Below are 13546 nucleotides of genomic sequence, written 5' to 3' on the forward strand. Positions count from 1 at the left end.
AAAGTCACATTTCAATGTCAAAGATCGTGAATTTTCGCTTCTGCCTTAAGCTGTAAAACATTTGCACTGCTAGTTCTTTTCATAATGAATTAAGTAAATACCATCCCATCCGACCTACTTTTACTTGGAGGGCATGCTTCACATTCTAAACAGAAATACATCATTCAAGATTCAAAATACAGTTACTTTGTAAACGATTACTTCAAATGTTTATCTTCATTTAGTTTTTTTTTTACATTTCCGAAAGTCTTCTATGTTCACACACAGACTTTCATGTTATAAACTGTTGTCATCCTTCTTTTTCAAATATAAACCGAAAACCATTAAAACCGAGAAAAAAAATTGTATATTATTTTGTTAAAAAAACATTTGACTTCGTTAGATCTTCATAATGATTTAATCTCAGTAAGTGTAGCAATTAAAGGTATTCTAATGGTAGCATTAGTATTATATATATTTATTTAATGGAATTCGAAACAAAAATTGTCAACGTGATGATTGCATTTCAGGCTGGTAACAGGAAAGTTTCCGAAGAACCACTTTACGCATATCTTCATTGATGAAGGCGGTCACGCGGTTGAACCTGAATGCATCGTGCCAATAACGGGACTTATGGATCCGACAGATAAATCTGGACGTGCACAGTTGGTGATTGCTGGAGATCCCAAACAACTAGGGCCGATCATTCGTGCTTCAATTGCCCTTAACTTTGGTTTGCGTAAGTATTATTCAAAGAAAATGCATTTGTTGATAAAAAAATGTTTTCGTTATCAATCGTAAAACATATATATCCTGCATTTGTTAAAATATATGTGAGGGGATTAGAGTTTGTTTGAAATTTAAATATCTGTCTTATCAAGTAGTCGCTGAATTTATGTATTATTGTCAATTTCCAAGCTTAAATTTCTAATTTATAGGAGGAGTTATTATTTCTTATTTATTGTGACTGCGTCTGGCTCCTTTGCTTCCGACTCTTGATATATTTACTGCACCGAGTCCTTATTTAGACGCATATGTTTGCTACTCAAATTGACTTTCAAATATAGGATAGAATACTTTGGCGATGTGAGCAATGCACTGACTTTGTTAAATGCTTGTTTGTGGTTTTCGTCAGTTCTAATATGTATTTCTGTTTCTGTTTTCATTTTTTAACAATCTGACAGAGTTTTTGTCACAGTTCAGTACCATTCGATGCATTGCATATAGTATTACGCTAAGACCAAATACAATCTAAACTGATCAGGATTAGGTTATCTCTGATTTAAAACTACTTTTTCTTTTTGTAAGGGTTTTACTCAATTCATTTATCTTTATGTTTTAATTTGACAGGTTACAAAATATTGTATGCAGCTATTCAATCATGGCATAATCAATTTTAACACTTCAACAAAATTTCATTACATGGCGATTTAAAATAATAATAAATAATAACTTTGTCGAAAATATTATATATAATAGTATAGTATTTTTGGTTTCGCCATCTTGAAAAAGTTTGGTTTTTCAAAAGATATAGAAAGCATATACTCATGAGGTACAGATAACGTGTAGAAAGCTTCTATCAATGGTCAATATTATACCTAGGTAATTGGTTTGCAATAACAGCCTTGATGAGTTTTATTTTATAATTAGATCTCATACCGGTACTAAGTCTACTCCTTCAAATAACATTGTGTTAATTATGCATACTTTTTAATTTATAAACAAATACAATATTAGAATGTTATCGTACACTACCAAATTATAATTATTTATTTGTGTTCGTTTTTTAAGAAAAATATTTGTGAACAAGAAGGAAGTAAGTTGATATTTGTACCTAAAAACTATGATCCTTCTCTATTATATTAATTGACTTTCTTCTAAACCAGAAAGCAGATAGGTCCAACTATTCACGACGAAGATGCCACTCTTAAGAAACCGTTTACACTTAACTTTATTTTGCAAGAGTTTTAATGTCGGTGTATTTATTCTAATCAGAACTGAGTAGCCCATGCTTCCGTTGTATAAATTCCATTTTCATTACACGTATCTCAACCTTACCAGCTATGTCTCTAATGGAGAGACTGATGAATACTATCGAGATGTACAAAACCAAGCCGTATGATGAACGCTACATCACCAAACTTATCTGCAACTACCGGTCACATGACAGCATTCTGGCAGTACCACGTTCTCTCTTCTACGACAATGAGCTACACTCTTGTGGTGACGAAATGATATTAAACTCCTTGTTAGGCTGGGAAAGGTTGCCAAACAAGGAATTTCCCATCATATTTCATGCTGTTATGGGGTTAGACGAAAGAGAGGGTAATAGCCCCTCTTGGTTCAATAGGTTAGTCCCATAATAACATGCTATAGCAGCATTATATCGCCATTAAATTAAGTGTTAAAGTTTGCTAGTTGGATGATTTCATAGCTCAAAACAAAAATCTAAATAATACAACCATTGCTATAACAAGCTTTTTTTACGAATTAAGAAGCGGATAAAATAAAATCTATATTTCTTAAACTATCTGAAAAATAATGGTTTTACTGAATCCTTTTAGGGATGAAGTAGCTCAAATTGAGGCATATCTTGATTCACTGCTTGAAGAAAAGAAAGGACAGAAAATAAAACCCTCAGACATTGGGATTATCTCTCCATACAGAAAACAGGTAATTGAAATAAATCCAACAAACGTTCACATTGCCATGCTACATTATATCTGCAAAAAATATGCGTTGTCTATAATCTATTGCAAAACCTCGATACTGTTATTATTATGTGAAGAAACTGTGGTATACTCTCACTACCAGTAGCTATAGACCAGTTGAATGTTATTGTTTACATTCGGGATTTTCCGCGCATGCGCACTGGCTGGTTGGCAAAAACACTGGTTACAATAACGTAAAACATGTATAAATGTCTTTTGTTTAGGTCAATAAAACGATTCAAAAATCCGAAATAAACATTAAAACTCTTAAATAATAGTGCACAAATATAATATTTAGTACCAATAAATGTATTTTCATAAATATAATTTCCTCTGTATAAAAATACGAATTAGTTATTAACATCAGAGTAAACGTGGTCGGAAGACTAAAAACTGGCAATCCAACAAAACAAAACAATAAATATTCTTTCCTGTTCTTTGTGATAATAAGATTTTGGTAAATTATATTTCAAAGATAATAACACATACATTAATTTGATTATAATTATAAGTGGTGTAGTTATTATTATTGTTCATAATTAAGCGAAAGTGTAAGAGGGGCATTTAATCAATTATAAAACGAAGCCCTAAGAGCGGAATACATTACAATTTATAAACATTGTAGTAATTTTATTTTCCATTGAATGAATTACCGTTTCGTTTCCATCGAATGACAATATCATAAAGTTTAGCATACATATGAAAAACAAGAACTGCATATTAAGCATATTGAACTGTCTGCGTGCACTCTCTTTACTGGTGACAAGGAGTGATAACAATTTAGCATTTTATGATAAATAAATCTATATATTAATTTATTTTACGCAAGTATTTTATACACTTTTGTTGTTTGCTTGCTTTCATGATGTCATTTCGTACACTACAGAAACGTACAATCTTAACACGTAATAGCCGAGTTTACATTTGCCGGTACTCGTTATATACGTTAATTGTGTAGCAGTGAAATTGCACAATATTTTTAATTTATAGATATTAACACTCTATTATTATGATTAAACAGGCTAATATATACATACACTAGTACCTGTTAATCCATTTCGGACAAATATCCTTATTTTTTTTAAATATGTTAAAATATTTTATTAAAGCAACTGTTTCGTATTTTGGCTTTACAATTTTGCTTAGATGATCGCTCAATATGCCAATAGATGACATGGAGGTATCATAAATTGTGTTTAATGGCCAGACACTTGTATGCCACATGTGGTTTATGCAGGGACTCATGAATAGGTCCCTGGATTTATGACACCACGTGTTCTTTGTAATTGTTTTGCTGAACAAAGGTGCAATAAAACACCGGGTTTAAAACGCTGCAACAAAGAGTGTCAAAATTGGTGTGAATAATTAAATAAAAACAATCACATTTATCAAGAGAATTTATTTAATGTGTAACTAGGCAAGTTTTTACAGGCATAAATGTTCAAATCAGTTACTATATGTTGCGTACATAAAGTCGATCTATTTGCTGTTTGTTTACATCCTTATTTGTGTTCGTTCATTAAATTTGATTTATTTTGAAAGAATTTCAATATCAGAGAATTTTTTATCTATAAAATGGTCGCGAAGATGTGCCAAGTAGAGAGTTTTATGGTAACCGCATGCCGCGCTCGTATATTGTGTTCCACTCCCGAATTCGTTTATAGTAAAAACAAATAATAACAACAATATAATCGTTCCAAAAATGCATTTCCTTGCACGCTTATGTTTTATTAAGACATAGTTAGTAAAATTATATTTGATATAGTGCATGATTATCAATAAAAACGATGATTATTTCAACCTTCTCTATATGCGCTTATATGAATTTCACCTCTTTGCCAACCAGTGGGCGGAGTCTATTATTTGCAGGTGCGCGTGACGTCACTCGTCAACTGGTCTATAATGTAATTACTGTCCATCTATCTGTAGCTGCAGATGTACGGATTGCAACTTCCCCGTGCATAGTATTTTTTGTTAAATTGTGGTATGTGAGCTCCTAACCTCTATAATGAAACAAATAAGTTTGAAATAACTTGCAACAGATGTTAACATATATGGGTCGATGGTTTTCTTCATAAGAACATTATGAGTATCTTGACGGTGATGATAATACTTACAAATTAAAGGTCAGGCTACACTTTTTGAGTCTGCAGGTTATAACACACTAAGTAATATGCGTCTATACTATGCAGGTAGGTGAAAGGTGTTCAAACATAATTATTTTAGGAAAACGAAATGCACAGATAGCTTGTATCATGATCATTGAAATGATTTTATAAAAGTACCCTATGTTCACAATAAGCACGGGGTCGCATATATGATAAGTAGTTGAAAGTTACCTTTTATCCCCTGCCAAAAGGTGTAAGGTTAAAGAAATTGTAGTGTCATTCAATGCGTGTGCATTTGCGAGTGGGCGTCGGCTGTCACAGTATACAACATTGGTAGTTTAGCCTTACTTTTATTTATGTTTTCGCTGAACTAGTCTAGTATTTGTTCTTTAAGGTCGACAAGATACGACTAATGTTGACGTCTAAGACATCGTCTAGGAAACAGGCTAAGAAACAGACACAGGACAGAAGTAAAATAGCTGTTGGTTCAGTCGAAGAATTTCAAGGTCAAGAGTTCAATATTATTATCATCTCCTCAGTACGTAGCAATAGGGATTCATCGTATACAGAGATGGACATCATATACAACCTTGGATTCCTACGCAACCCAAAGGTATCTTGTTAGCAACTGCTATTCTTTGTGTCGTTTTCGAACAAAGGCGTGATGCAAGTGTCAACTGCTTGAAACAAAGCGCAAACGTAGCTACAAGAATTAATTCTGGGATATTTTCGGGCAAAACACTCCATATAAGCTAAACACGTAAAATAAAGGCTTCGAAAAGGAAAAGGAACCTTTGTTTGCTATTCATTTGTTTTATTTTGAAGACTTCAGACATCTTTAAACACAGAAATATCGAGGTTTATCTAGACTGGACTGGGACCATATTTAAACAAACTATATCATGCCAGAGTTCTATGCGCATTACATTTAGTATTACATAGTTGTTAACACTGAAGTAAAATTCATGATTGTTTTATAGCGGTTCAACGTGGCTGTGACTCGTGCTCGCTCTCTCCTGATTGTGATCGGAAACCCCATTACTCTGGAGCAGGACCGTAATTGGAAGGCGTAAGTGCTGGTCTTAGTAATTGCTTAATATCTCACAAAAATGACCTAATCGGATTGGCTTAGAGCGGTCACGTGCCATGGTGTGTTTTCCATACGCCCGGAGATCAAATATCGTGTTGTATTATTTTAAACATCAGGTCTGAAAGGCTGCAGTGAAATGTCTAGACGTTTATGTTAGTACAATTTGGATTGACTGCTTCTTATATTTTGTGGTTTTGTTGATTTTTACTATTTTATTTTTTCTTATCTACTGAATAAAAAATCCTGACAAAGCAATAATCCATGTTTGCATTAGATACTTACATTAAATTTTTATTGACATTTTGTTTTATTACCAAGCAACATTCTTCATAATGTATAATGAGTATTATTTGATTATGAATAACTTCGCAAAATGTAAACCATCAGGAGACGACATGTCGCTAAATCTCCCATCTCCGTACCTCAAAGATCAAGCTCACACTTGAAGGCCAAAATTGAAAGTAAATAAATCGCCATTAGATATCCTGCTGCAGACATATCGTCAAGTTATATTGGTGAACTTAAAAAAAAACAACTTGGCTCAAATAAAAAAGCAGTCATCAGACGCCGTTACACTGTAAAAGCACAAACCAACATATCGGGACATATATAACGCGTGTTATTCTTGTCTCTCTATTTCAAGGTTACACATAGAGGTCATGTTTTCTAATCAAAAGCTTTTGAAAGCGGACTGTAAATTTGGCATATATCATGCAGTTTAGAAATACATATCATCTACTGCCCACCATATGGGGAAAGTGTATCGCGTGTAATAATCGTATCCCTACCTCAAAGGTCAAAGTCCCGCTTAGAGGTCAGAAATTTAACTAGGTCATAATTTATTTTTTACATTAGTGTAGTTTTTGGACAAAAAATGAATGTAGGAACATCCATGTATCGGTCACACTTATTTTATTCTAGGTTTATTGACCACTGTGATAGGAACAACGCAATCATTGGTCAGAAAGGGAAGCTGCCGCCTGATCACGGGCTTAAAGCAAACACCACCACCTTCTCAATTGGTAAGGGGTTAGCTGAAACTGGAACACACTGCATAGTTAATGTTGAGGTCAAGAGATGTTCGTCTATGTCTGAGAGAAAAAATTTGGATTATTTATTTCATACATGATGGGTCAGTGGCATACCAAATACAGGCTCCGAAAATCAAGACTGTGAACCAATTTCCTTGTGTTCGATTAGTTGACAATATGATTGAATGCAAGGGGTCAGGGATTTTGTACGTCATTTTGTTCGTCAATGACTTAATATTTTCAGAAGCTTTTGGGTTGTGTTTTTATAACGTTTCACAGAAATGATTCTTAACTCCTTAAACACTCTTTAGACGCCACATTAATTGTTCGATCGTCAGGAGTCTTGGTCAACAGATTTGTCCAAATAATATATTGGGCAAGTTGGAAACTGAGTCATGTGAGGTCTTAAAAAAGGTCATTAGATTCAAATAAAATGCATGTTTACCCTATATGCCACAATTTTGGTTGGCGCTTTAAATGCGCTTATTTAAACGTTTTTAAACGTTGAATCAAGAGTAATAATTTATAAACCATCAGAAAAGGTTGCCCTCATAAGTTTGACGTCAAAACTTGGATATATATATATATATATATATATATATATATATATATATATATATATATATATATATATATATTGAAAATAAGACTTCGGACATACTCTTTCGTCGAACATAAGTATTCGTTGTTGAAAGGACCCACTACAATCGACAAATAATATTGATTTAACTATATTTACCCTTTCCCACTCAAAATCAAAGTAAAAATGTCGAACAGCATAAAACCAGAACAGTCACCCGCAGTATGTTCAGGTTTTAGCTGTTTGCTGCTTATCAGTATTGTAGGGTTGGGAATTAATATTTGAATACAGTAAGAAAGGTCTTTAATAAAATTTAACTTTGTAAGAGAGTACAAATGCGTAAAAATTCGTATCAAAGTGGTAAACCGTTAAACTATATATTGAATTTAGTTCTTAATTGTTATGGTTGAAATGCTTACATTAACATGTTTGATCCAAAACGTCTTAAATAATCATACGCATTTGTCAGAAGTAGGCAATTACAAGGGTGAGTCGAAGGATCCTACCAAAGTACATGACATATTCTTGTATTATTCTGCTATTGTCGTCTTCATGAAGATTATATACACAAATAAGTTTGCTATGTGACGATAATATAGTAATTTATTTTGTATAATGCCGTGGTTAGATCAAATATTTACTGCTTAATATATGTTTTGCTTGCAGTGAAACTAATTATTACTAAGCATAAAAAACCTATTAATACGAAATTTTAAAACCCTATGTTTATTTGTCTTTCCTGCAAGTTAAAGTGTGTATAAAATGCATTCATAAGTTATTGTTGAATTCATTACTACTATCACTTGTAGTCCCAGATGACAATCCAAGTTTGAGGGCACAGACTGAAGACCCTGCCTGGGAGCGGCGGGATTAGTTTATTGGTTTGTCCAATTCAAGAATTTCATTGTACAAGTTATCGTCAGTGACGAGTATTTGTAACCAGTAACAGCATTATGTTCATTACTGAGGTTACGTTTGATACAAGCGATTGTAATTATTGGTACGAACCAAATGTAAGAGAACCTGTTTTAAATGGGATCAAAGAAAATATGTTGATTATATTTTTCATGGAAAAAAAAACAACAACTAACCAAAGTTTCTGTTTAACCTAGCGATAATATAGGCAACGGATATATTGAGAGCCTATCAAATGATGCAAAGGGTCTTAATCAAGGGAATGTTATTGCTGTTGATTGAATCCTATATTTTTTATACAAGAAAATTATAGGAACTTATTTTCCAAATGATAGCGATTTGTGTGTGCACCATTTTGTATTTAGACACATTAACTGAAAATCACATATCATTTAATTCTTGATGCCATTTAAATTTGCCAATAGTGGATAGCTTTTCCATGGGCTATAAAATCGTGAAAGTATTTTTTCGGCGTAAGCTGTATTAAGCCAGCTTTTCACCCTGACTTGACCTTTGTAAGTGTCCAATAATATTCAAATAAAATTTCCCGCGGCTAGGTACGAATGAATACACTTCATTTATTCCATTGGCTGATTTGAGTGTAACACCAGAACATTGGAAACATATAACACTTGTTTTACTGCATGAAACAATTTTATCTCTAATGAAAAGGCTCAATAGATAGAACAGTTTTACAATCAATGTTCGACATAAATACAGTTTGTGCGTTCACCTTTTATTTTCAGAGAATTACCAGCGCAAAAGCGTTTATACTGAAGGCTATATTCTCATATTTAGTACTTACTTGCATTGCATTTCAACCCGCGAGGTTTCGGGTCAATTCGCGGCCAGTGTGTGAAAGTCAGAGTTTATATACAGTTCATCACCGGAGTTCGCAGAAGGGGTTGCGATCTTTTCATTAAAGGAAAAAATTGGAATCTATGCTATTTTTGTCTGATGGAGTAAATAGTTCGTTTAGTCGCTTTGTCGATATATCAATATTTTAGGCACAGCTGTTGCCTTGGTCGTGTACAGTTGGCGTAAACAAGCCGTCGTTTCAGCAGCAGAATTGTTACCTTACTTTAATGCATCGCATTCCAATCCGCAAGGTATCAAGGTCAGTTTGCGGTCAGTTGCAGAAATCTTTATATAAACGCCGTCTCGTAAACTTTGTGCACTTGAAGTCTGTTTTGATCAGAAAGATACTAAATAAAGATATTCGGCGATATTATTGTGGTATGTCAATCATCGATTTTAAATATGTTTTCAACATTTGCATGATAAGGACCAATTTTGATAAAATTAATTAGAAATATTTATACATTTAGACCAGTTTATTAAGCATGAGAACAATAATTCACTATACTGTAATTATGCAATTAAATAAGATTCGAGTATTGCCGGCTGACCTATATGCACTCGTTTATTTTCATGTTTCTTGTGTTTTTCTATTCTGTAAATATAGATATCTGAGTAATAATATCACTTAAAGCAAAATAAGCCACGAAATCTGGCGCAACACCCCGTAATTGATTTGCTTGTGATGTAGCTAAGAACTGCGCAGAAAAAAGGCATCCGCTACTTTTTATCTCATAGAGATAACTTTTAATCGGTCATAAACATCGACCACAATCAACGCCGTATATCTTTTTTAAAGATATTTCTTGTTATGTCTAACCCTGATTAACAAAAGCAATACGAAACAAAAATTGTGTAGCAGCCTCTGACCCTAGTGTTGTGATGTAAACATATTGCATGCTGGGTTCAACGTACACCAATAACGATCGAAGACCTTTGTAGGATTAAAAAACCTAAACAGTTAAGGTAGCGCACCTCTAATGATTTCCCGCGATTTATTTCACGATCATTGCCGATCTTCAATGATCGGTAATTTCCGAGAGATGCATTTTATTTTTTTCAAAGTTCGAATTTTGTTATATGTTTATGTAATTCCTTTAGAATACATTATTTTCACAATAAATATTGACTTTGATCCAAATATCATCTGAAAAAATACGATTTCGCGATTTCTTCAAAGATTGGCGAGCCTTTTTACCTGTTTATTTATGGATATCTAATGTAAGCTTGCACAAATGTGAAGTTTACGTGGCCTAGTGGTTAAGGCGATAGACTACGAATCTTTTGGGATCTTCCCGCGCAGGTTCGAATCCTGCCGACATCGCATACTTTTTGCGACACGTTTTATTTCTTTTCTAACGTAATTTGATTAAATGTAGCATATATGCTATGTTTTTTGTTTAATATGTTGAAATTTTTATGCACATCCTTCAATTTTTTAAATTAAAACAACGTTATGGCTAACTTGGGTGATTTTTATTTCAAACAGTAAACGGTAAATCTGTCTATTTCTTGGTATTTTTGCTGTATATAGTGTTTCTATAAAAACTATGTTTAAAATATAACTTAAATGATACTATTTTGAATTTTATGACACTTTGTTTTTAACCGACCAAATTTTTACTTGGCTGAAATCACTTACATTTCATGGCGCTCTTCCATAGAAAAAAAATTGTAAAAAATAAATGTCTGTAAAAGAATACTTATTTCATCTTGTTTAAATTTTAAACACCTTTACTGCATCTATACACACCAACAGCATGCCCATATTTGGAAATTTGAATGAATTATGGAACTTTTATATACCCCAGGGGTGAAAATAAACTGTACAAAAGCTGAGCGTGGGGGTGGTAAAGGTATATTTTTTTTAAAGCATGGAAAGCCTACCTACACATTTGCATGTAGTTCAGTGAAATGATGCTGATTAAGAAAATAATTAATTAGATTATATTTGGATATGTGCCCATTAGAGGTGCGCTATCTTAAGTTTAAATTGAGCAGTACAAAAAAGGTATAAGCATATATATAGGTCGTAATATAAAACCGAACATAACTTTGCACAATTTACCTCTTTTTATGAAAACAGATAAATAGTTTATTTTGAATAAGCATATAAAGCTCATTGTCATCAACATGCATACATAACAACAACACACGTTTGAAGTAAATACAAAATATACACTAAGATAAATCAATTAAAATGAACATAAAATAAATATGTTTTAGTGAAAATGTCACTGATGAGGTTAATATATAATGCCGACATAATTTCAAAGTTAGTTGAGTAATTACAGTATTGATAATATGATTCTATACTTGTTTTCTTATTAGAAAAAATAAATGTATTTTATACTACAAATATTTGCAATTTAGTGTAGTGCATTGTAAAATAAACATAGCTAGTTTTCTAACACTATATTGCTTGAAATATTAAATTGTTCCATACAGTTGAATATATTTGGGCGGGATCTATACTACTCTAAAAAATATATTGCTAACATCAGCATAATAAGGGCATTTAATAACAAAGTCATAAAATATAAATCTTCTGTATCATTAAAGTTACAACCAAACATTTGCTTTTATCTCCGGCGATATTTTTGTGTCTTTCCGTTTCAATTGATAATTTGTGAGACCACAAACGTTATAAAGCAATAATGTTCATATGCTTATCATTTTCAACAATATAAAAAGATACGAGTATCTTTCAAATACTTGATTAAGTTCCTTATATATAAGATTGAGCTTGATGATGTAACATTGCTTTTACACGAGTGATTTGTTGTCGACTAGTTATATAAACTGTAAGAGGTAAAAATCAAGGTGACTGAAAGTTATATATATAAATAATAGTTACAAATGTGACACATATTCGAATGCTAATCAAAAATAAACAAAGTGATAAGAGTTATAAAATCATTGTCGATAATGCTGTTCTAATTTAGAAAAATATTAAACTTGGCTGTAAAAGTTATACATTTTTAGTTTCTTAAAGTTTTCATTGATTTGTTTCGAATCTCTTTCAAGAATCGTGTTTTTATTGTGGGGTCAAGTAACTATGACAGTGTCAGTTCGTTTCACTTTGTATTTTTAAATTTCTTCCTTTCTGCTGAAATTTGGATGATTGCATCTGGCTTCACTTAAATAATTTATTGTAGTATGTTGGTGTTTTAAAGCTTACACTCATCTTGTGAGCATCGGTGAGTTTTTATAGTATGAATATTTTTATTATTATTTGAATTCCTTATATATGCATTGGATTAAATGGAGCATTATAGTGTTAAGTTTTAGGATTTGTATGAATGAATGTGCATTTTACAGTAAACATTGATTTTCATGGATTAGTTTGAATGTTAGCAACGCGATATAATGATACACGGTTTTATACTTGGTAATTAATTTTAAACTGTTAAAGGTGTTCACAGTTGTTTTATAAAGATTATTTATATACTTATTATTTACAGAATCTCGTGACAAAATGCTTTTTTTACATTTCAATACACGTCATTCCGATTGTAATTTGAACTGGCATTACAAAAATAATACTTTTTTAAGTTTATATCTTTTAAAATACACGGCGGTTATGAAAACATTTTCTCAAGTACTACACATGATTAAAATTACCAACTCTTTAATAGTGCTTTTTATGCCCCCGGATCGAAAGATCCCCCCCGGATCGCCTGTCCGTCCGTCATTCTGTCATCAAAACTTTAACCTTATATTAAAGTTTTGGAATTACTTTTGAAATATTGAACATAGCCAACTTGATATTTGGCATGCATTTGTAACTCATGGAGCTGCACATTTTGAGTGGTGAAAGGTCAAGGTCAAGGTCATCCTTTAAGGTCAAAGGTAAAACACAACAAAAAAAAAACTTTAACCTTACATTAAAGTTTTGCAATAATTTTTAAATATTGAACATAGCAACTTGATATTTGGCATACATGTGTATCTCATGGAGCTGCACATTTTGAGTGGTGAAAGGTCAAGGTCATTCTTCAAGGTCAAAGGTAAAAAAAGCGGCGCATCAGGGGGCATTGTGTTTCTGACAAACACATCTCTTGTTTAAGATATGTAATATAATTTTATGATCCGATGTTTTGATTATGTATTCATTACTTCTTTTACAGAAACTTTGTCAGTTTTGCTGATTTAATTGTTGTATTGCCAAGCATTTTCCGGAATAAAGATTGGTTGTCAAATTTAATTTTAATGGTCAATAGCGATGATGTATGTGTTGAGGAAATACCCTGTGTTGTTTTAAACTCTTGTAT

The 13546-nt window shown here is 32.4% G+C and overlaps 1 protein-coding gene and 1 non-coding gene across 2 annotated transcripts in view; both read left to right on the plus strand.

Moving 5' to 3' along the window:
- LOC127838084 (putative helicase mov-10-B.1) overlaps positions 1-9035 on the plus strand; it is a 31004-nt gene extending 21969 nt beyond the window's left edge. Inside the window, exons 13-19 of the mRNA XM_052365654.1 lie at positions 510-718; positions 2041-2329; positions 2544-2652; positions 5193-5411; positions 5779-5867; positions 6810-6910; positions 8309-9035. Coding sequence (XP_052221614.1) covers positions 510-718; positions 2041-2329; positions 2544-2652; positions 5193-5411; positions 5779-5867; positions 6810-6910; positions 8309-8373 — 1081 coding nt within the window. The 3' untranslated portion in view covers positions 8374-9035. The remainder of the gene's footprint in view (positions 1-509; positions 719-2040; positions 2330-2543; positions 2653-5192; positions 5412-5778; positions 5868-6809; positions 6911-8308) is intronic.
- A 1479-nt stretch (positions 9036-10514) lies between these two features.
- On the plus strand, positions 10515-10602 carry Trnar-acg (transfer RNA arginine (anticodon ACG)). Its single transcript has one exon. It is a non-coding gene; the product is annotated as a tRNA-Arg (tRNA).
- Positions 10603-13546: the final 2944 nt, after the last annotated feature.

This window comes from Dreissena polymorpha, chromosome 7 (assembly GCF_020536995.1).
Source record: "Dreissena polymorpha isolate Duluth1 chromosome 7, UMN_Dpol_1.0, whole genome shotgun sequence".
NCBI classification, from domain to species: Eukaryota; Metazoa; Mollusca; class Bivalvia; order Myida; family Dreissenidae; genus Dreissena; species Dreissena polymorpha.